The 24,521-nt window shown below is 33.7% G+C and overlaps 2 protein-coding genes across 2 annotated transcripts; both read right to left on the reverse strand.

Moving 5' to 3' along the window:
• Positions 1 to 4,589: 4,589 nt before the first annotated feature.
• LOC121265147 (ubiquitin-conjugating enzyme E2 4-like) lies at positions 4,590 to 24,455 on the reverse strand. The gene is made up of 7 exons (XM_041168646.1): positions 24,422 to 24,455; positions 8,887 to 9,124; positions 8,719 to 8,798; positions 8,113 to 8,227; positions 7,944 to 7,996; positions 7,716 to 7,844; positions 4,590 to 4,830 (listed from the first exon to the last, which is right to left on the reverse strand). The coding sequence occupies exons 2-7, from the start codon at positions 8,928 to 8,930 to the stop codon at positions 4,700 to 4,702; spliced, it is 552 nt and encodes a 183-aa protein (XP_041024580.1). The 5' UTR covers positions 8,931 to 9,124; positions 24,422 to 24,455; the 3' UTR covers positions 4,590 to 4,699.
• On the reverse strand, positions 19,771 to 24,280 carry LOC121265156 (ubiquitin-conjugating enzyme E2 4-like). The gene is made up of 6 exons (XM_041168656.1): positions 24,138 to 24,280; positions 23,969 to 24,048; positions 23,363 to 23,477; positions 23,194 to 23,246; positions 22,966 to 23,094; positions 19,771 to 20,104 (listed from the first exon to the last, which is right to left on the reverse strand). Exons 1-6 carry the CDS (start codon positions 24,179 to 24,181, stop codon positions 19,974 to 19,976), a joined length of 552 nt encoding a protein of 183 aa, XP_041024590.1. The 5' UTR covers positions 24,182 to 24,280; the 3' UTR covers positions 19,771 to 19,973.
• Positions 24,456 to 24,521: the final 66 nt, after the last annotated feature.

Below are 24,521 nucleotides of genomic sequence, written 5' to 3' on the forward strand. Positions count from 1 at the left end.
GAGGTCCTCTCCCACGATCCAATCCATCGAGCAAAAGGTGAAGGTCCGCCAAAGATGTGGAGGAGCTTTTCAGGTTGATAGATAGATAGAATTGGCCTTAAATTGATAGTCAATACTGTGGTCTTTTTTTTTTTTTTTTTTTTTTCCTTTATGCAGTGGGGAACATTTAATGCTGCGTATAAAATGGTTCATTTGGTTAAATTTGGGATTGAAATGGGATTCCAACAAAAAGAGAACTAGATTGGTGGTTTTGAAGCTTTAAATATAATAAAAATGATTAAGTTCTGTTATATATAGTCATTTTTGTTTCGGCCAGCCCACGTTTTTGTGCAACTTGGTATTTGATTTTGACAGCTACCCTTTTTTAAAGGTTTGGCCGAAAGCAAAGGATCATTGGAATTTCGTAAGTGGGCAATTACATTTATAATAATTAATAAAAAAAATATTATTCTTTTAATATTATATTGGTGTGTAGAGTATATAATTCACGTCACATAAACAGTATGTCAAACCGTTTGCACTTAACAAGTCTCTTATATATCTTTCCTATTTGTTTGAATTTTTTGTGGAGCTTACAAATAAAATAGGAAAGTAAGAAGCAGAAAAGAAACTTGGGAACCAGAAGGAAGGTTTGATTTTGCATGGCCTCTGAATAAGGCCATTTCTCATGTATAATCCCTATCATATATTAGCTGGACGGTAACTCCAAATATATTTATTTATTGAATAATATTATACAACACACTCTTATCTTATTTTGATTATATTAAATGGTATATGATACATTCATCGTCATTAGATAATAAAAAATTATAATAAAAAATTATTTAATATTGATAAATGTGATACATTATACTTAGTGAAATGAAAGTGAAATAATAGTATGATGTATAGAATTTTTCTTATTTATTTTGGTGTGTGGAGTCAAGTCAAGTCAAGTGACCATAGAAATTTATATTTTATTTTTAAAAAAAAATCATGTATGTGAAAGATGAATCATCTAGATATAACCATATGTAGTATATTTATATATATATATATATATATATATATATATATATATAAAATATCTCGACAATGTAACCATATTTTGGAGTTAGTAAAAGGGTCACATGTTGTCGGAAAAAATGGGCCAAATTTCAGAGCAACCCTAAATTACCCCCTCCTTTAAACTATATTTTCTAAAATCACTGAAATAATTTTTATTTTTAATATATATTGTTGAAATTATCAACTGATAAATGAGTATGTTCATCATGTTGATGGTCAATGTTCGGATTTCAGATTGATTTTTTTTTTTAAAAGAAACTATCATCATCCATTCAAAAAGAAAGTTACATCTATGAATTGATATATTCTTGGATATCCCCATATCAAATATGACATTATAAAAAAAATATATATATTTGAAGCTCTACTAGTACACTAGTTCTTTTTGTGATTGGTCTGATTTTCACTACTGCTGATATTCTTTACAGATAAACATTTAAGAAACAACCTAATATCGCCCTTCATAAAAGGAGATGACTCAATCTCTATTGACAAAATTCTGAGAGACAAACCTTTTTATTATTATTTTAATTAACAATAAGAAAATAAAAATAAAAAAGCAGTAAGATGAATTGATGCATAGATGGATTTTGGATTGAATTGATGCATAGATGAAAGATAATTTAGGCATTCAAGATTTATTTACGAGCTAACACGATATAATATTTATTGGTTAATCATTTATACAAATTTCTTTCTTACAATAACAACAATAAAAGAAATCTCATCAGACTCCCAAAGAAAATAAAAAAAATATTGTACTCAATCAAGTAGGGGATGAATATGTATGTATTATTGTTGTTATTGTATGTGTTAACACCCACAAGATAGTTTGGTTTCTTCAATGGAAATCACTCTTCCTCAAATAATTTATCAAGCAAGATGGCTCCTCCCTGTGCTGTCAAAGTCGGTAGGGGGGATCACCTAGAAGGTTGGCTGACTTTTATACAAATTAATAAAAGTGATAGATTGATTTGGATTTGGGTAATTGAATTATTTGATTTATCTAAGAGGAATCCAACTCTTTAAGCAAAGAATATAGCAGATTCTTTTGACCAAATTGGAGTCCATCAAAAACTTCTTACCCTAACATTCATTGTATGTGTACCTTTGCCATGCACAAGTCTCCAGTCTATTTCCCATTGGTTTCTTGGATAATCTATTGGCTATTTTCAGCAAACAATTCTTAAATAAGTTTATTATTTACTACAATTTTATTACTATTTATAAACTATTTCATTACTATTCACAGATGATCTGAGATATTTTTAGTATCTAAACGGAGACGAGTCTTTCATATTTGGATACCAACGGAGCTGCATGGAAAGGAAAAAAAATAGATTATATTTTTACCTGCAAGTCAGAGTAGATAATACATCTTCAATACTATGGACATGATAAGACTTGATTTTTAAAATAAATTTAAAATATAAATTGAATCATATCACATTAACAAGTATGAAAATTGAGTTCTTTCGTGTGTTTTAGAAAAAAGTAGAGATGTCATGTGACATGTGAATGCTACTCATGCCAATTAATGTTTCTTTAATTTTAGTAGAAAAAAACGTGTGAATAATAAATTTTAGGGATAAAAAATCATGGTTAGGGATTGCTTCCATGGTCCTATAATATAATTTCACAGACAAAAAAAAAAAAAAAACGTGTTAGAATATTTTCAGAATATTTTAGCAAATCATTGATGGTATCCCTTATTCCCCATCATATCCATGCAGCTCCTCATACTTGGTGTAAATCAATTACCATTTTTTTTTATTATTTCTCTTTCCTTATTCAACTATAAATGGTTCTTGTCATATAATTTTACATACAAAGATACAAACTTATTTCTCCACAATTACTTCTTGCATTTTTTCTCATCAAAATAAAAATGTTGGGTGAATTCCCCTCAATCTCTATGTTAGATCAAGATCACTCAAGTTCTTATATGAGCTTGGGTCTTAAGTGGGATGAGATCGACATATATATAAAGCAAGTCTTACAGTATTTATCGTATATTTAATATCGTTCAAAAAAATTCATCCACACAACAATAGATGTTATAAATATTACTTTATATGTCTATCTCTCTCAAATGAGACGCTCAAATCCGGATTAAAATTTGAGGAGATATCTATATTGTAGGGTTGAATGAAGAAATCCCTTAAAGTTTGTCACAACATGGCTACATATAATTTAATGGTACCAAATTCCCAAGGGACAGACTTTATCTTATAGCTATTAGATTAAAATATTTATGGCCTTTTTAGCTTAGATTTGATCTCACTTTCAAAAATGTAAAAGACTCCAAATCTATCTGAATAATTTATAAGATAAATACACACCACTCAATCTATCAATCATGCATCAAGTATTACATTTTAAAGTTATCCAAAAATTAAATTAGAGTTTTTGTAAAATTTTAAGGACTAAAAGTATATTTTAACATTAACTATTATCATTACTATGATAAATGACAACAAAAAGGATACAAATGACCATGCGATTAGTCTTCGACTCTTCGAGAATCCGTTGATCCAACTGAGAATTTTCTTTATTTATCTCAAATTTTGAATTGTGATTTTTTTTTAATCACCAACAATTTTTATAAATAATTTCTATTATTTTAATAAAGTTAATGTGTCCCGCATATATTATAAGAGTTGTAACCATTGGTATATGTACCAAATATTACATTTATTGATGGAATGGTGTCAACACTATTATATATAGGATTGAAGATTTCCTTGCTTAACATATTTGACAAGCCCCAATACACTTCATCTATGAGAGCTAAGGATGATGATTAATAGGCTTGAAGATTTTTTTACAGAAGAGAAATACTATTTGAAAGCCGTCACACCAACCGCGTGACATTATTCGATTTGTAAGATTTATATTTTAAAAATTTATATTTCAAATCAAATTATATTACATAAATGGAATGAACTATAAAGACTTTCAAATATAATTATCTTTTTACAGAATCTGATGACTCTTTTTATTCGTAAAACATTCTATTAATAGTGAAGAAAATCTCAAAATATTGGATAATCCTTTTATCTTTCACAAAAGTTTATTTCTGTGAAAACTGTATGTAGACTAACTCGTGCAAAAATTATTCCTCGAACATCATGAAATGGAGACAAAAACCAAGTAGTTTTTTTGTATCTGCCCCTTCCAAGTACCTGTGATTGTTTTCATTGTTTGATTCGTATATTGAATTAGCGTAAATATTTCTTGGAGTCGAGTTTATACAAATCGGCCTCCACTCCTTCCCTTATAAACGAAAAGGTTCGTGGTTTTTTATTATGTAAAAAGTTAGCTTTTGTGAATTTCTCAAGAGACAAACATGTTTTTTATTCTTTAATTTGTACACGCGTGGCGTCAAAAGTAAAAAAGTGCGGAAGTGAAGTAAATGAAATCAAACGAAGAACAAATCATGCCGCTTTCAAAAGTTCAAGGAATGATATATTCAAATGAAAGCGTTGAATGATCAATCTGTTCTGCCAAAAGAAAGAAGGGCTATAAACAATAGAGGCTGTAATCAAGAAACAAAGTCTCTATATTCCTTGGAGTTGCGGTTGAATTTAACAAAGCTAAAACATGTACAACAACTAGAGAGAGAGTTTAAAGGACAGCCCACCAACACCTATGGATCTGCTTTCCCTGCCACTTGCTCATCACTGGAATCAGATTCATCTTCACTCAGCTCCTCATCGCTAGATTTTTCTTCTGGGGCAGCTCCAATGTCTTCTGGCTTCGCATACTTCTCGCAGTATTCTGAATGATGAGAGAATACAACAAGCAACATGAATTTATATCTGCATAAATATATGGTATTGAAATGCAAAGGAAAGCTACATGTCTTGTCATCTGGAGAATTTTTTAAACCAAATATAGGTTGAAGATAAATTCAATGCCATGCCATGTACAATGGAGTACTCTGCCAAAAATAACAGTAAATCAAATATCTAGCTGCTGGATGCCTGCTTACACGTACTAAACGAACTATATGGAATTGCTTTGTGTGGTATCCAAATGCCTCTTTACTAGTCAAAGAAAAAGAGTCCTTCAAATATAAAAGTGACTGAAGCAGTAAATAACAGCCAGAAAGTTCTCAAAGCTTTTGGTCAGTAAAAAGGATAACATCTCCCATCAAAACTTAAAGACGACAACGTCTGGATTGCTATAATATTGCTTCAGTTCTTTTTAAGCGGCAGGCTAGGATAACCTGCTTCCATTAACTAGTTGCTGCCTTAAAATTTTCAGCACAGATGAAAAATGTTCTCTCTCTCTCTCTCTCTCTCTCTCTCTCTCTCACTCACTCACTCACTCAATGGTGGGGCAATTTCAAAATTCAAGAGGAGCAGCTATGAATTACTACGAATAATTACTGTGAATAACTCTCACTAGGAGTCACCAGATATAGGCTTGCAAGAGAGACCTGGCATGATCCCTAAGCTAAAAGTAAGAGCAGCTGCAGGGCCAGCCAGCTCGAGAATTTGAATCCATTCAACTTCTGGGAGCCATCTAAAAATTTAGACTCAGAATTTCAAAATCATCACTTCCGGTTTCACTGGCAATCCATTCAATGCGGACTTAATGAAAAATATACAATTCTTCCCTAGACTAATGGAAGAAATCTCATCAAACACACTAATAGCATGTTTTACCCAACATTTTCGATCTAAAACAAAAATCAGGAGGTAAAGCTCTGACTTGAACAGAGAAATGGGGCATTCATGGTGAAATTTGCAATTGCGAATTTCCTACCAACCTGCTCTTGTACACATAATGGCCAACCAATAAAATAAATCCGGCAATACATAGAGTCCAAGCCCTTAATTAGTTAAAATCAGAACCGAACCGAATCGACAAGGTGGCACAATCCAAAACTCACCCATCAATTCATGTTTAGAAAGAGGCACTGGAATTGGGTACCACAAGCCTAATCCAAATCCAACCAACTCACAGTTGGGTTGGAGTTGGATTGCTTGGAACAATCCATTTACAATGCACCTTAATTGAGATCTACAACTCCGCCACTGATGCATTTCATGCATTAAACCTTGAAAATACTATTCTTGCTTCAGAAAGCAATATAATATGACGAATGCAATAAAGACAGGTTTAGTCATGCATTCTCAATATATCAAGTAACTTAATTAATATTTAAGCACAAACTGCATTTTGGACTTCCACAAAAGTTTTGAACAAGTATACCGCTTTGGAAGGCAAGAATTATGTACTTCTAACATACCATCACTATCATATCACTTTTTTATTGCCAAGGACATCACCACTTCCACCAGATCAACAGTCACTTATATCACTACCTCAACCATCATCAAACTGAAAGCAGCCACACATATACCACCAGCACCACCAACACCACAACTACTGTTACCACCAGCACCACCGTTTCCACAACATCAATGCCACCTTTGATTCATGCTTTCATAGTTTAGGAAAGGCATTTGTATAATACCCAAAATGATTTTTGCTTTCATAGCTTAAGAAAGGCATTTGCTTTCATGGTACCAAACATGCCTTTTACTTTTCTCTTAGAATTGTTTTTGCCAGGCAGGAGAAGAATTCTCTCTGTGCTGCTTACATGGAGATAATACTTTTATTGAGGGGAAAAAGCAAGGATAACACGCAGTGAGGTGGGGGTGGCATTCATGGTAGTGGTTGCAAAGCTTGTGGAAACGGAGTGGAATGGCAATAAAAATGGTGAGGAAAGTATGGCTCCAACATGGTTGTAACGAATATGAGGCAGTGGCACTCCACAACCACAGTGGTGGAAGTGGTGCATACAGTGGATAAGGTCTATGATGCAAGGAAACACATTGGCAATTGTGACAAAAATGGCAAAATAGGCAGCACCAAAGAAGCACTGATGTTCATATTTGTAGTGGTATCAATACTGGTGATGATTGTGTTACCCAAACAACCAGGGTTAAAAATACTTATTCATATATATATATCCTTTTATTTCTCTTTTCTTTTGCTTTTGATGAGTAGATGTAATGATCACATTTTACAATACCCTTTCATAATTTATTTGTGAGCGTTGCTTTGCATGATGAAGAGCCATTAGAAATGAATAACTAACAAAAACCAACGTTCTTGACATGGCAAGGGAAACATATAAGGTACATGAACTTATATTGTTTTTCCAATGTCAAAACACCCATTCTAAGGTTGAACAAGCGGACAAATCACAAACAAAACAATACCTTTCTGTTTTACTCAGGTCCAGAACTCCATTGGCAACGGGAGAAACTCTTTTGCTTTTACAATACAGATAATTTTTCTTTTTATGAAGGTAGGACCGAAGCTAGCACTTGTAAGATAATTGAGGTCTATCGGTACAAGACCACATCTTCTCATATCTAAAAGAGAACTGTGACATTTTGTTATGCAAGTTAATAAAATCATTAATGTTGTAAGATGTAAGCCGCCTTCTCATGTATTGGACAATGTGAAGTTCCGAAAATACTTGATAGTAATGTCAAGGAGTAAGACCAGTGATAATCCGCAAGCAACATATGTCCTATGCTCTTGAAATAAAATAATGATTGAAAAAACACGTGCGTGCCTCAAACTACTGCAGCTCTAGTATTATTATAGACATGACATCTACTAGTGAAAAAGATCTATACCTTTAACTCTCTGTTCATAAGCAGCTCGGTCACGCATCATCAAAGCTGCAGCCTCTCCATTCAAAGGGCTTGATGGATTGGGGTACAGCAGAAGTTGTGGTAGGAATACTTCAAATACATTTCCAAGATCTGCAAAACGTGGATGCTAAAAACTATTAACTACAACCTCCTGAACTAGTGAGACAGAGAGATACTTCGATTTTAATGAAAAGGCCCAACTTTTATTACCAAACATGGGGCTCCAGCTTTGATTAATAACATCTAAACAAACTGAACCTGACCTGAAATTAATATCAGACAAGATGGTCAGACTTGTACAAAATTCCTCTTAAACTTAACGAATGTGATAAACTACCAATAAAGAAAACAAAATACATGTTTTAACATTTATACTCACATCTCATCAACGTTTGGGTGGTAGATCTTATTAACGAAGCCTATGGAGGGAGATTTATATGGATAAGCATCTGGTAACTCAACTCTTATCCTCCACACACCTCCATGATAAGGACCTGCCAGAATCCATCACATGAATGCAGGAAAATCTCCTTTGCTCAAAACTGTAAAGCTCCATTTCCAGTCTAGCAATAAAACTTCTGAAGCCGTTGAGAACAAGAGGCAAACAACAAATCTACAGATGTTATAAAGAATTCTGTGGGTAATCTTTACAGGGCCAAAACGGTTCTATATTTCAACGAGAAGGCCACAGTATACACAATATAGAAATCAAAATATTACTCACTAATCAGTTTTCTAAGACCAAAAAAGCACACTAGGTACTTCAAACCCTAAAATTGCATAAGGGAAGGGAGTCCGAAAACTTAAAAGCAATTTCAAAATCTAAGTTGGGAAAGTTCGTAACGTGTATCTTTCTACCCTTACGGGAGTTTCAATCTACAACTTATGAAATAAGAAAGTTGAAACCATCTTGTAAAGCTCAAAAACTCATGCAGCAGCACCAGAAATGAGAATTAAAACCAAGATATGAGTATTGAAGATTTACTCTCACTGGGTCCATTGAAATCAACATAAAACTCTTGCATGTCATCATTGATCATCTCTACCTTGTAGTCGCCCATCATCCTAAAAAAACACAAATATAAAAATTGACTATAAAAAAATGAACCGAGAAAAGATTCAAGATGACCCAAAAAACAGTTAGAGGAATAACAGTTTCATCAAGTCCATCTCTCGGCGTTTGCTTGGGGAAGACATGATTTTTCTTTACAATTTTGTCTCCTTTTCTCTTTCCAGATGTCTTTGGGGGTAGAGAGAGAGAGGAGTTTCTTGTAGAACTGAGAGAAGCAAATTCAGACATTAATGCATAAACTTAAAAGGAGATATTGGAAATGATGATGGTGATGATGACGATGGAGGAGAGGTTAATTTTACAGCTAGGACCCCAAATACTTCTTTGTTATCAAATTGCATGGCCTTCCTTTGTTTCTATCCGACGACTTATCTAATTTATTAAATTAATTACTTTTTATTTTTATTATCTTTAATTATAATAATAATTAAGATTGTAAATCTGAAATAACAGCTTATTTAAACAATTAGTATACGAAAATTATTTAAAATGTTTCATATCAAATTGGCTTGTTTCTATAAAAAAAAAAAATATTGGTATATGGTGGGAGATGAGGTAACTGATGCAATTCTGTCTTTTTTAACTTCTGACCATCACATGGAAGCTATCAGTTTTACATATTTAGTGATGATTCCAAAATGCAATAATCCAACGACCATTATTGATTATAGACCTTGTAAGATATGTAATGTTCTATACAAGATTATCACTAAAGTGTTGACCAATCGATTAAAACAGATTCTTCCTTCTGTTATCTCCCAGAATCAATGCGGCTTTGTTACAGGAAGGCTTATAACTGATAATGTATTGACTGCCTATGAAACTCTTCGTACAATGAGAACTAAGATTCATGGACAAAATTGATATACGGCATTGAAAATAGATATAAGCAAGGCTTATAATTGAATAGAATAGAATTTTCTCAAAGAAGCCATGCTAAAATTGTGGTTTGATGCAAAATGGACTGATCTAATTATGACATGCATAACATTCTCCTCTTTTTCTATTCTTCTCAATGGGGTTCCTCAAGAAGTTTTCAAGCCTACAAGGGAACTTAGACAAGGTTGCCCATTATCACCTTTTTTATTCATTATTTGTTTTGAGGTATTAACAGCAAACCTTCAGATGACAGAACAAAGAGGGCTAATTTCAGGGGTACCATTAGCAAGAGAAAAGACTAAAATCAGTCATTTGTTATTTGTTGATGATAGCCTATTATTTTATAAGGCAAATTTGAATGAGTGGGGGTCCTTAAATCTAGGGCTACCCGCCCCCTACGGGGTGGGGGCACCCATTCCCCGCACCCTGCCCCCGGGGGGCGGATTCCCAATTTGCCCCGCCTCATTCTACTTAAAAAAAAACACTACATTTTTTTTATTTAAAAATTATTTCTAAGTGTAAAAGTAATTAAAAATGTATTTTTAGACCTAAATTATAAATTTAAATTTTATAAATATGACTATAATTTAAAAACTACGTAATTTTTAAATTTACTAGTGCATATTTTGTGTAAATTGTAGTGTATTAGTTTTTAAACTATGTAGTTTTTAAATTTGCCAATGTATATTTTGTGAACAAGTGTAATAAATTGTAATATATATTTATATGTACACAATTTGTAAAATATAAATATATATATATATGTTTATATATATGTATATATATATATATAAATGTAAACGGGGGGCGGGGCGGGGGAAAAGCAGGGCGGGGTTGGGCCCTCCCCGGCCCTGCCCCCGCTAGAGGGCCTAGATGCTGGGCGGAGCGGGGTTGCCTGCCTCACCATGCCAGGGCGGAGCGGAAGCGAGACGGGGCATTGCCCACCTCTACTTGAATCAAATCCTCAACTGTTATGAGCAAGCTTCAGGGCAAAGACTTAGGGAGAAGACTTCTTTGTTTTTCAGTAACAATACCAAGCAAGTTACAAAGGACTACATCATGCAGGTAATTGGACTGAGAGCATCATCCAATATGGAAAAGTAATTGGGGCTACCATCTATTATAGGAAGATAAAAAATCAGAGCTTTCCATGGCAGTGTCGAAAAGGTGAGCAAAAAGATTGAAAATTGGAAAACCAAGTTTCTATCACAGGCTGGCAAGGACATTTTGATTAAAGCAATTATTCAGGCCATACCAACATATAGTATGAGTGTTTTCCAATTACCAAAGCTCATATGCAACAAGCTAAACTCAATGATGACTGATTTTTGGTGGGATTTTCAAGATAAATCAGCTAATCTTCATTGGAAAGGTTGGGACAACTTGAGCAATAGTAAATCAAGTGGAGGACTTGGCTTTAGAGATTTACTCAGCTTCAATTATGCTTTCCTGACAAAATAAGTTTGGAGAATGCTTACTAATCCTACCAGTCTTGCAGCAAGAATTCTCAAGGCCATTTATTTTCCTAATACTTCTATTCTACAAGCTAGAATTGGATTAAGGTCTTCTTTCACATGGAGAAGTATCTGCTCAACCATCAATATAGTTGTAACACCCCATTCCCATAGGCTAGGAGTGTCACGTGTTTTTCATAAAAATAAATCCGGCAAAAGATCTCATATTTTATAAATGAAATTAGAAATTTATTTTGTAGAAAAAGTCTAATAAAATGTCTTTCAAAAATATTAAATGAATAAACTGAATAAATTCATGTCATAAAAATAAATTTTATTTTAGAAAGTCTGAAACTAAAATTAACTGCTCATTCTAATCCTGGCCTGCCTGTTCGTATTTATTATCCTTACTTGGGTGGTTAAAAATATGAAAACAAACTAAAATGAGTCGAAGACTCAGCAATAAATCCAACACAACGCAAACATAATAAAAATTAAGGTTTTCATAAAAATTTTCATGCTGAGAGTTTAAATTCATGAGTGTTCATACTTATCCTTATGCTATGCATGATTGATTTAACTGAATTAATTGACTAATCTGACTGATTTATTTGATTTAACTGATTGACCAACACACTTAACCTTGTGTGCGAGGTTGTGCATCGGCCCCACGTCCCGCGGTCGCAATGGGAGCTGCTGATAGTATTCTGGCATACTATAGTGGACCACGCTTGAGCCCGTGGCTCGCACACCTACCCTGAAACTGAACTGCATTGGTACCATGCATCTAAATGAGCATCTAATTAACTGATCTTATCTTGCACTTGAACCTAAGATAGCTTATGTGTCTTATACACATGAGATGTATGACATATTACATACATAATCATAATTTCTGAATTTAAACATGATATGGAATGACATAATCGTATGCTATGCTGGATGACATGTTTGCATATGACATGAGTGGTGCATAAATAATGGCTGGCAATGAACTGGCTTGAATAATACTTATATATAAGCTAAATTGTGATGATTCTAATTTGTGATCAAATTACTTACCTCGCTGCGCTTCTTCTTGAATATCACTTCGTAACTCGACACTTATTCGCAATAATAACTATCACTAAATCTATTTGGGAAACAATATTTACTAATATCCTATTAAATTAAAATTCACAATCTAAAAGATAGTCAAATAAATCTTTTGTTTAACACCATAATCAATAAATCTTAGTATTTAAATTACTTAAATACTAATAACATATTATAATTTAGTAGAATACTTGAGCTATTTTAAAATAAATCATAAAAATCTCAATTCTTAAAATAAATTTATTTTCCCATGCTTAACATAATTATTTAATCTTATAAAAAATCTAATAATTATAATTTACATATTCTTAACATATTTCTTAATTTTTTCTATTTAAAGTATAACATAAAAATCTTGAAAATCTAATTAAATAGTCAATTGGAATATTACTTAACATAATAGGCTTAATAGTATAAAAATATACTTTAATTCATTTAAATGCTTTCTATATTAATTTAAGTCCAATTTGCTCATATTTATTTAAGTAAAATCTCACCTTTAGGATATTAAGCCCAATAAAAATTACTAAAACAATTGTTAAAATAATACAAGATCAAGTCCAATTCAAAATACAAGTCCATTAAAGAATCATTTCAATTTGTAAGAGTTGCAATTCTGGCCCATAATAATATTACTACATGAGTCCATCGAAATAAGCCCATCACATGCACATAAGGGCCTAGGGCCCATCAAGAATTAAGGATTCCTCTGGAAGACAAAATACATGGGCCAAACAAAACAGAGAGTTTGTGAGAGAGGGAGAGGTTCTGCAATGGACTCACCGAGAGAGGAGCTGACATGCGGCGGCTCTGGGTGGCTGGCAGGGGTCACGACGGTGTGATTGGGTGGTCCTATGGGCAGGGAGGTGCGATGCCGAGAGAAAGCGAGAGTTAGAGAGAGAAATTGTTAGACCGAAAACAAGAGAGAGAGAGAATGGCGGACGGAGGGAAAAAATTACCAAGAGGGGCTGCAAGGCACAGTGGCTAGCAGGGTGACTGAAAGTGGATGGCGACGCGGCTGGGTTCCTGAGCAGGGAGGTGCGACACTGAGAGAAAGAGAGAGAAGGGTGGCGACAGGTTGGCAGCTTGCAGGAGTTCGATACGAGGGCTTAAAAAAAGGTTTTGTGTTTATTTCAGAGGTTTCGTGGGTTTCTTATAAATGATAGGAATGATATATGGTAGGTTTTCATATATGTGTTGGTCTCCTATTAGAATTTGAATTTACTAAACTAGGGATGAAGATGAATATGAGGTTAGGATTAAAAATTTGATAGATAGGTATGATGCTTACAGGTGGGGATTGGAAGAAACAAAATTTAAATTCAAACAAAACTAGAAAATTGATAAAATCTAGTAATAATTATTAGAAAAAATAATAAAACAAAACTCTAGTAAATTCAACAAAACTATAATAGTAATTATTAAAATAAAATAAATATAAAATCTGATAAGAGTATAATAATAATAATAATAAAATATAAGTGGAAGATTTACCTATAAATCCTAAATCCAAGACTAGTATGTTATAATAGTTAAGGAAGGCATGATTTGGAGAGTGGGCAATGGGGAAAATATAAGGGTTTGAAAAGACAAGTGGATGCCTACTAAGGGATCAAGTTTTATTCAGACTCCAGTGAGAATTTTGCCAGCAAATGCTAAGCTAGCTGACTTAATTGATCCTCAATCTAGGTGGTAGAATTTATAGCTACTTAGAGATATTTTTTTGGAGGATGAGGTGAAAGAAATCATGAAACTACATGTTACACTGACTAATGTAGAGGATAAGTTGGCCTGGAAATATACTGATAATGGTAGTTTTTCAGTTAATGCCTATCATCTTTCTAAACAGATGCATGAGCATAAGAAAGGGGAATCCTCATCAAAGGGAGAGCAATGTGAGTTGTGGAAACAGATATGGCAAATGCAGACTACAAATCCAGTGAAAGTTTTCATATGCCATGCATGTAGTGATGCTCTACCTACAAAGCTAAATTTATACAAAAGGAAAATTCTCACAGAATCTTTAAGTCCAGTTTGCAAGCAAATAGAAGAAACACCAAGCCACATTTTATGGACTTGCCCATCTACACAAGATGTATGGATGCTAGGTAGTAGGTAGCTTAAAAAAACTTAAGTTACTGAGGGAGACTTTGACTGCATTTTTCTGCAGGTGCTTCAAAGAATTGGCAAGTCAAATATTTGTCTATTTGCAGAGATTGCAAGATTACTATGGACTAAAAGAAATAAAATGCTATTTGAGGACAGTTTTCTACCTCCATAGTATTGATCAGTCGAGCAGTAGAGGCACATGAAGAGTATCAACAAACTCAAAGAAGACAGGCCAGCTCGAGACTAGCTTCAAACCAACAGATCTCCACATTATGAGAAGCTCCACCTACAAATTGGATCAAAATTAACTGGGACATAGCAGTTAAAGAGGCAGGTAATAGAATTGGTGTGGGAGTGGCTTTTCGAGACAGTGAAGGTGAAATACTGGCTACTTTGATGCAGCCACTGTATTTTTGTTCACAACCTACTATTGCAGAAGCAAGAGGATTAGTATCTACTGCAATTTTGTGTACAGAGTTAGGTTTGCAGAATGTTTTGTTTGAAGGTGACTCAATGCTGGTTGTGAAGGCAATGGGACAACACACACAGAACCGTGGGTTGCCAAGCTGCCTAGTGCAAGATGTCAAGACCATCTTGGCTGGTACAAACTGGCTTATTAAAAATGTCAAGAGGGATGCAAATGGAGTGGCACGTCGATTGGTACAACAAGCTGTTATTTTGTGTACTGAAATGATAAACATTGATAACATCAATCCATGTATTGAGCCTCTAGTTCTTGTTGAATGTAATAGATCTAGTTTAGAGACTTATGTAATGGCTGAAGGCCATAGTATGGTTTAATGCAATGAAGTAGCAATTTCTCTAAAAAAAATAAGCGTTATTTAAAAAATATATATTATTAAAAACGATAACATCGAAAATGAAAAATAATTTTACTATTTTCTATTATTTACCAAATTTATCCATAAAATTATATTAATTGCTAAATTAATCCATAAGATTGGACCCATTTAAAAAAGAAGAACTAAGAAAAAAAACTCTCCAGATTTTAAAATACATCACTAATGTTCTCTACTTTTTTTAATTTTATCAAATTCATTTTTTGTCTATTTGCTCATATGAGTTTTCTGAAATGATTAAAATAACTAAAATTTATGCTAAACATATATTATCAATTTCTATTGAAATTGTGATGAACCAAATTTAACATCTCTAAGCATTGACACAAGCAAGATATTGGTTACATGGGACATAAAGAAAAACAAATCCATCTCTCCTTACATGTGAGGTGCGAGATGGCGGACGGGAGAGGTCCTTAGAGAGAAGACCTCTCCCACGATCCAATCCATCGAGCAACACCTCAATCCATCAAATAAAAGGTGAAGGTCCACCAAAGATGTGGAGGAGCTTTTCACCTTGATAGATAGATTACAACCACCACCTTAGAGGAAAGATTCCACCTCCACCCTCTCATGGCCAAATACAAAACCCTAATTTAAGAACTAACCCCTTTTTAATACCATGACTTCTCAACTTTTAGATTGATGGTCAATTCTGTGGTGTTGTTTTTCCTTTCTGCAGTTGGAAACATTTAATGCTACCTAGAAAATGGTTCATTTGGTTAAATTTGGGATTGAAATGGGATTCCAACAAAAAGAGAACTAGATTGGTTATTTTGAAGCTTTAAACATAATAAAAATTATTTCAATTCTATTATATACAATTATTTTTTCGTACTCCTTACATACTCTACTGATGTGGTGGAACTCAATATTTATTTTATATTTAAAAAAAGTGATGCAGCCAATCATATTAACAGAATGTACAAAGAGTGTACAAAAGTGACTGCATATAGAGTTTTTGAAAATTGTATTTTCCAATACAATAATGAAAATTTTTGGTGCACAAATACAACCATCTTTAATAATATTTTAGTGAACTAAATGTGTAAGCTTCTCAATTTAAATTAAAAATCCTTGAAGGTGAAAAAGGTATAAAAATAAAATATAGGAAAGGAAAAATATGAGTTGTTACCGGTGGAGCTGCCAATATTATTATTATTATTATGAAAAATGGGAGAAGTTATATTACTATTTTAAAATTATCCCACTCTATTGATTGGGTAAGATTTAATAACCTTTCTATCAATCATTATTAAGATAGGAAAATTACAAAATAATTATTAAATAATATTATGTTAGTAGTGGTATAGTAATGTGTATATATATATATATATATATATATATATATATATATATTGAAAAATAAAAACTAAAGAAAAAAAATGAGCTTTTTTAAAGCTTTTTTATTTTTACCTCCAATCCAAACATGTTTTGGATAATAAAACAAATCTTCTATCTCTTAAAAAATAATTCTCAACTATCCATTTACACGAGTCTATGTGATTTAAAAAACATAAAAATAATAATAAAAAAAAAATCTCTCGAGGCTTCACTTCAATGGACCCCACCATTTTTTTTAATTCAGTAAAAACATATCTAAAAATATTTCAAAATATTTCAAAATTCTTCAGAAAAATATTTAATACAAACAAATCTGCAGTTAAATCACATCAAAGATTACAACCCAAAAGCAAATAAAAGAAATGATTTGTACAATTTCATATAGACAAATACTATATAAATTCTTATAAAAAAAAATAGAGTACAACTTAAAAAAAATATAAAAATATTAATTTTTATTAATGAGTTATTTTTAATAAAAAATTTATATAAAATTATCTATTTAAAATTTGTGTCTAAGGTTATTGTAAATGAGTAAATGACAGTGAAGATTCCTGAGTCACTATTTTGTACCTTTGAGACATTGTTTCGGCCAGCCCACGTTTTTGTGCAACTTGGTATTTGATTTTGACAGCTACCCTTTTTTAAAGGGTTGGCCGAAAGCAAAGGTTCATTTTTTTTTTTTTTGATAAAATGAATATTATCCTACATTAAGAGATAATTTATAAAGTTGACTTAAAAATTAAGTCAATTACAATCGTTAATAACTTTTCGGTATATTTTCGTGACTGACATGGTCCAGTCCAGACGGTAAATCTCTAAAGACCTAGATCTTAAAGAAACTACCACCTCTGTCTATGACAGAGGTTACAAAGCCCCATATCCCGACTAAGCAGGGTAGGATATACCAAACCCCACCAAAACCCGTCAACGCTGAGGGAGGACTACAACTCCATTCGGACCAAAGTCCGAAGGCACTACTTTTTTTAGATTTTTATTTACCTAAAAACTATATTACACAAAAGAAACTACAAAGAAAATACTGTACAAAAAGGAAAAAGTAGTGCACAGAGGCTGCTATGGTGCGTGCAATACACGCGCCACTCTGGGAAGAGAACCGATAGTCGACATTGGAGATCCTGGACTCACAGACTCCAGAAATGCCGCGTGTGGCATTGGCAGAGGGCTTCTCGGTGGTGCGTGAATGCCACGCGCCGAACGACGCCAGAACTTCAACCCCCGCGTGCGGGCTACTCGCTGCTCCGTTTGGTGCCGCATTCGGTGGTCTTGAAGATTGGCGGCTGGGCAACACCATGGCGGGGCGCGTGCTGGCCTGTGGGCAGCGGGAAAATCCTGATCTGCGATTCTCTCTTATTTCGCCTGGAAATACACAAAAACAAAATACTACATAGAAGAGAAGGGAGGGAGGAAGGAGGAGAGGGAGGGAGGGAGGGGAAGGGAGCCGAAGCTCCCACCCCTCTAGCCGGATCTGTGAAGGAAGTTGTAGAGAGAAGGAAGAGAGTTTTAAAGAGAGTTTTTTGAGGGATGATCAGCCTTATTCGAAAGCAAAGGTTCATTGGAACTTCATAAGTGGGCCAACTACATTTATAATAATTAATAAAAATAAATTATTCTATTATTAAGTTGAAGTGCATGAATTATATTATACACGATATATAAATAGTAAAATTTAGATTTTAAAATTTATCTTTTAAATTAAATTATGCTATACATTGCCTTGACAACATAATTTTTTTATAATACAACATTACTAAATTTATACAAAGATTTTATATAAAAAAAAATTCTATATGATAAATCTGTTTTATAATAAAAATATCTTTACCATCCTATTGATTAAAGTTAAACCACTTTGATTTGAAAATTTTCTTGTACAGAATATTTTTTGTGAAAAATATTATTCTTTATCTTATATTTTTTTAGTCTTCTAGTCATATTAATTGATATATCACATTTGTAATATTTTCTTGCACTTTTTTCTTATATAATTATTATTTTTTATTTTCAAATAGCATTTATATACCTTTCCTATTTGTTTATTTTTTTTTTTGAACTTACAAATAAAATAGGAAAGTAAGAAGAGAAAGAGAAAATTGGGAACTAGAAGGAAGGTTTGAATTTGCATGGCCTCCGCATAAGGCCATTTCTCAGGAATAATCCCTACCGTATATTAGCTCGATGGTAACTCCAAATATATTTATTTGTTTTGGTGTGTGGAGTCAAGTCAAGTCAAGTCTTGATAGTAATTTATATTTTATTTTTTATATATAAAATAAATCATGTATGTGAAGGATGAATCATCTAGATATATATATATATATATATATATATATATATATCATCTCGACAATGTAACGATATTTTGGAGTTAGTAAAAGGGCCGCATGTTGTCGGAAAAAATGGGCCAAGTTTCAAAGCAATCCTAAATTACCCCCTTCTTTAAACTCTATTTTCTAAAATCACTGAAATAATTTTTATTTTTAATCTATATTGTTGAAATTATCAACTGATAAATGAGTATGTTCATCACGTTGATGGTCGATGTTCGAATTTCGGATTGAATTTTTTTTTTAAGAGAAACTATCATCATTCATTCATCAAGAAAGTTACATCCATGAATAGATATATTCTAAGATATTCTCATATCAAATATGACATTATAAAAAAAAAAAAAAAAATACATTTGAAACTTCACTAATACACTAGTTCCTTTTGTGACTGGTCTGATTTTCACTACTACTGATACTCTCTATAGATAAACGTTTAAGAGATAACCTAATATCACCCTTCATAAAAAGAGATGACTCAACCTTTACAGTTCACAAAAGTTCATTTCTTTAAGAACTGTATGTAAACTAACTCGTGCAAAAATTATTCCTCGAACATCATGAAATGGAGACAAAAACCAAGTAGTTTTTTTGTATCTGTCCCATCCAAGTACCTGTGATTGTTTTCATTGTTTGATTCGTATATTGAATTAGCGTAAATATTTATTGGAGTCGAGTTTATACAAATCGGCCTCCACTCCTTCCCTTATAAACGAAAAAGTTCGCGGTTTTTTTATTATGTAAAAAGTTAGCTTTTGTTAATTTCTCAAGAGACAAACATGTTTTTTATTCTTTAATTTGTACACGCGTGGCGTCAAAAGTAAAAAAGTGCGGAAGTGAAGTAAATGACATCAAACGAAGAACAAATCATGCCGCTTTCAAAAGTTCAAGGAATGATATATTCAAATGAAAGCGTTGAATGATTAATCTGTTCTGCCAAAAGAAAGAAGGGCTATAAACAATAGAGGCTGTAATCAAGAAACAAAGTCTCTATATTCCTTGGAGTTGCGGTTGAATTTAACAAAGCTAAAACATGTACAACAACTAGAGAGAGAGTTTAAAGGACAGCCCACCAACACCTATGGATCTGCTTTCCCTGCCACTTGCTCATCACTGGAATCAGATTCATCTTCACTCAGCTCCTCGTCGCTAGATTTTTCTTCTGGGGCAGCTCCAATGTCTTCCGGCTGCGCATACTTCTCGCAGTATTCTGAATGATGAGAGAATACAACAAGCAACATGAATTTATATCTGCATAAATATACGGTATTGAAATGCAAAGGAAAGCTACATGTCATCTGGAGAATTTTTTAAACCAAATATAGGTTGAAGATAAATTCAATGCCATGCCATGTACAATGGAGTACTCTGCCAAAAATAACAGTAAATCAAATATCTAGCTGCTGGATGCCTGCTTACACGTACTAAACGAACTATATGGAATTGTTTTGTGTGGTACCCAAATGCCATTGTACTAGTCAAAGAAAAAGAGTCCATCAAATATAAAAGTGACTGAAGCAGTAAATAACAGCCACAAAGTTCTCAAAGCTTTTGGTCAGTAAAAAGGATAACATCTCCCATCAAAACTTAAAGAGTACAACGTCTGGATTGCTATAATATTGCTTCAGTTCTTTTTAAGCGGCTGGCTACGAAAACCTGCTACCATTAACTAGTTGCTGCCTTAAAATTTTCAGCACAGATGAAAAATGCTCTCTCTTTCTCTCTCTCACTCACTCACTCAATGGTGGGGCAATTTCAAAATTCAAGATGAGCAGCTATGAATTACTACGAATAATTACTGCGAATAACTCTCACTAGGAGTCACCAGATATAGGCTTGCAAGAGAGACCTGGCATGATCCCTAAGCTAAAAGTAAGAGCAGCTGCAGGGCCAGCCAGCTCGAGAATTTGAATCCATTCAACTTCTGGGAGCCATCTAAAAATTTAGACTCAGAATTTCAAAATCATCACTTCCGGTTTCACTGGCAATCCATTCAATGCGGCCTTAATGAAAAATATACAATTCTTCCCTAGACTAATGGAAGAAATCTCATCAAACACACTAATAGTATGTTTTACCTAACATTTTGGATCTAAAACAAAAATCAGGAGGTAAAGCTCTGACTTGAACAGAGAAATGGGGCATTCATAGTGAAATTTGCAGTTGCGAATTTCCTACCAACCTGCTCTTGTACACATAATGGCCAACCAATAAAATAAATCCGGCAATACATAGAGTCAAAGCCCTTAATTAGTTAAAATCAGAACCGAACCGAATCGACAAGGTGGCACAATCCAAAACTCACCCATCAATTCATGTTTAGAAAGAGGCACTGGAATTGGGTACCACAAGCCTAATCGAAATCCAACTCACTCACAGTTGGGTTGGAGTTGGATTGCATGGAACAATCCACTTACAATGCACCTAAATTGAGATCTACAACTCCGCCACTGATGCATTTCATGCATTAAACCTTGAAAATACTATTCTTGCTTCAGAAAGCAATATAATATGACGAATGCAATAAAGACAGGTTTAGTCATGCATTCTCAATATATCAAGTAACTTAATTAATATTTAAGCACAAACTGCATTTTAGACTTCCACAAAAGTTTTGAACAAGTATACTGTTTTGGAAGGCAAGAATTATGTACTTCTAACATACCATTACTATCATATCACTTTTTTATTGCCAAGGACATCACCACTTCCACCAGATCAACAGTCACTTATATCACTACCTCAACCATCATCAAACTGAAAGCAGCCACACATATACCGCCAGCACCACCAACACCACAACTACTGTTACCACCAGCACCACCGTTTCCACAACATCAATGCCACCTTTGATTCATGCTTTCATAGTTTAGGAAAGGCATTTGTATAATACCCAAAATGATTTTTGCTTTCATAGCTTAGGAAAGGCATTTAATTTCATGGTACCAAACATGCCTTTTACTTTTCTCTTAGAATTGTTTTTGCCAGGCAGGAGAAGAATTCTCTCTGTACTGCTTACATGGAGATAATACTTTTATTGAAGGGAAAAAGCAAGGATAACGCAGTGAGGTGGGGGTGGCATTCATGGTAGTGCTTGCAGAGCTTGTGGAAACAGAGTGGAATGGCAATAAAAATGGTAAGGAAAGTATGGTTCCAACATGGTTGTAACGAATATGAGGCAGTAGCACACCACAACCACAGTGGTGGAAGAGGTGCATACAGTGGATAACGTCTATGATGGAAGGAAACACATTGGCAATTGTGACAAAAATGGCAAAATAGGCAGCACCAAAGAAGCACTGATGTTGATATTTGTAGTAGTGTCAATACTGGTGATGATTGTGTTACCCAAACAACCAGAGTTAAAAATACTTATTCATATATATATATATCCTTTTATTTCTCTTTTCTTTTGCTTTTGATGAGTAGATGTAATGATCACATTTTACAATACCCTGTCATAATCTATTTGTGAGCGTTGCTTTGCATGATGAAGAGCCATTAGAAATGAATAACTCACAAAAACCAACGTTCTTGACATGGCAAGGGAAACATATAAGGTACATGAACGTACATTCTTTTTCCAATGTCAAATCACCCATTCTAAGGTTGAACAAGCAGACAAATCACAAACAAAACAATACCTTTCCGTTTTACTCAGGTCCAGAACTCCATTGGCAAAGGGAGAAACACTTTTGCTTTTACAATACAGATAATTTTTTTTTATGAAGGTAGGACCGAAGCTAGCACTTGTAAGATAATTGAGGTCTATCGGTACAAGACCACATCTTCTCATATCTAAAAGAGAACTGTGACATTTTGTTATGCAAGTTAATAAGATCATTAATGTTGTAAGATGTAAGCCGCCTTCTCAGGTATTGGACAATGTGAAGTTCCCAAAATACTTGATAGTAATGTCAAGGAGTAAGACCAGTGATAATCCGCAAGCAAGATATGTCCTATGCTCTTGAAATAAAATAATGATTGAAAAAACACGTGCGTGCCTCAAACTACTGCAGCTCTAGTATTATTATAGGCATGACATCAAATACTAGTGAAAAAGATCTATACCTTTAACTCTTTGTTCGTAAGCAGCTCGGTCACGCATCATCAAAGCTCCAGCCTCTCCATTCAAAGGGCTTGATGGATTGGGGTACAGCAGAAGTTGTGGTAGGAATACTTCAAATATATTTACAAGATCTGCAAAACGTGGATGCTAAAGACCATTAACTACAACCTCCTGAACTAGTGAGAGCGAGAGATACTTTGATTTTAATGAAAAGGCCCAACTTTTATTACCAAACATGGGGCTCCAGCTTTGATTAATAACATCTAAACAAACTGAACCTGACCTGAAATTAATATCAGACAAGATGGTCAGACTTGTACAAAATTCCTCTTAAACTTAACGAATGTGATAAACTACCAATAAAGAAAACAAAATACATGTTTTAACATTTATACTCACTTCTCATCAACGTTTGGGTGGTAGATCTTATTAACGAAGCCTATGGAGGGAGATTTATATGGATAAGCATCTGGTAACTCAACTCTTATCCTCCACACACCTCCATGATAAGGACCTGCCAGAATCCATCACATGAATGCAGGAAAAACTCCTGTGCTCAAAACTGTAAAGCTCCATTTCCAGTCTAGCAATAAAACTTCTGAAGCCGTTGAGAACAAGAAGCAAACAACAAATCTACAGATGTTATAAAGAATTCTGTGGGTAATCTTTACAGGGCCAAAACGGTTCTATATTTCAACCAAAAGGCCACAGTATACACAATATAGAAATCAAAATATTACTCACTAAGCAGCTTTCTAAGACCAAAAAAGCACACTAGGAACTTCAAACCCCAAAATTGCATAAAGGAAGGGAGTCCGAAAACTTAAAAGCAATTTCAAAATCTAAGTTGGGAATGTTCATAACGTGTACCTTTCTACCATTACGGGAGTTTCAATCTACAACTTATGAAATAAGAAAGTTGAAACCATCTTGTAAAGCTCAAAAACTCATGCAGCAGCACCAGAAATGAGAATTAAAACCAAGATATGAGTATTAAAGATTTACTCTCACTGGGTCCATTGAAATCGACATAAAACTCTTGCATGCCATCATTGATCATCTCTACCTTGTAGTCGCCCATCATCCTAAAAAAACACAAATATAAAAATTGACTATAAAAAAATGAACCGAGAAAAGATTCAAAATGACCCAAAAAACAGTTAAGAGGAATAACAGTTTCATCAAGTCCATCTCTCGGCGTTTGCTTGGGGAAGACATGATTTTTCTTTACAATTTTGGCTCCTTTTCTCTTTCCAGATGTCTTGGGGGTAGAGAGAGAGAGAGAGGAGTTTCTTGTAGAACTGAGAGAAGCGACTTGTTCCATGGAGCAGCCACTACGTGGCTTCTGCTCTTTTTTGTTTTTTTGTTTTTTTTAAACCAAAACGTAACGTGCCTTTTGATTGAAAATAAAAGTGATGACGATGATGACGTGGAGGAGGTGAATTTTTCAGCTAGGACCCCAAATACTTCTATATTATCAAATTGCATGGCCTCCATTTGTTTCTATCCGACGGCTTATCTTATTTTATTAAATTAATTACTTTTTATTTTTATTATC

This window comes from Juglans microcarpa x Juglans regia, chromosome 1D (genome assembly GCF_004785595.1).
Source record: "Juglans microcarpa x Juglans regia isolate MS1-56 chromosome 1D, Jm3101_v1.0, whole genome shotgun sequence".
NCBI classification, from domain to species: Eukaryota; Viridiplantae; Streptophyta; class Magnoliopsida; order Fagales; family Juglandaceae; genus Juglans; species Juglans microcarpa x Juglans regia.

What these genes read in the sequence shown, in the direction of transcription:
- LOC121265147 (XM_041168646.1), bottom strand. Translation starts at nt 8,930, where the DNA reads ATGTCTTCCCCAAGCAAACGCCGAGAGATGGACTTGATGAAACT. An exon ending in TTTCAATGGACCCAGTGAGA is followed by an intron (nt 8,228 to 8,718) that starts GTAAATCTTCAA and finishes GGATTCTGGCAG; the next exon opens with GTCCTTATCATGGAGGTGTG. An exon ending in TTATGAACAGAGAGTTAAAG is followed by an intron (nt 4,831 to 7,715) that starts GTATAGATCTTT and finishes CTCATCATTCAG; the next exon opens with AATACTGCGAGAAGTATGCG.
- LOC121265156 (XM_041168656.1), bottom strand. Translation starts at nt 24,181, where the DNA reads ATGTCTTCCCCAAGCAAACGCCGAGAGATGGACTTGATGAAACT. An exon ending in CACCCAAACGTTGATGAGAA is followed by an intron (nt 23,247 to 23,362) that starts GTGAGTATAAAT and finishes TATTAATTTCAG; the next exon opens with GTCAGGTTCAGTTTGTTTAG. An exon ending in TTACGAACAAAGAGTTAAAG is followed by an intron (nt 20,105 to 22,965) that starts GTATAGATCTTT and finishes CTCATCATTCAG; the next exon opens with AATACTGCGAGAAGTATGCG.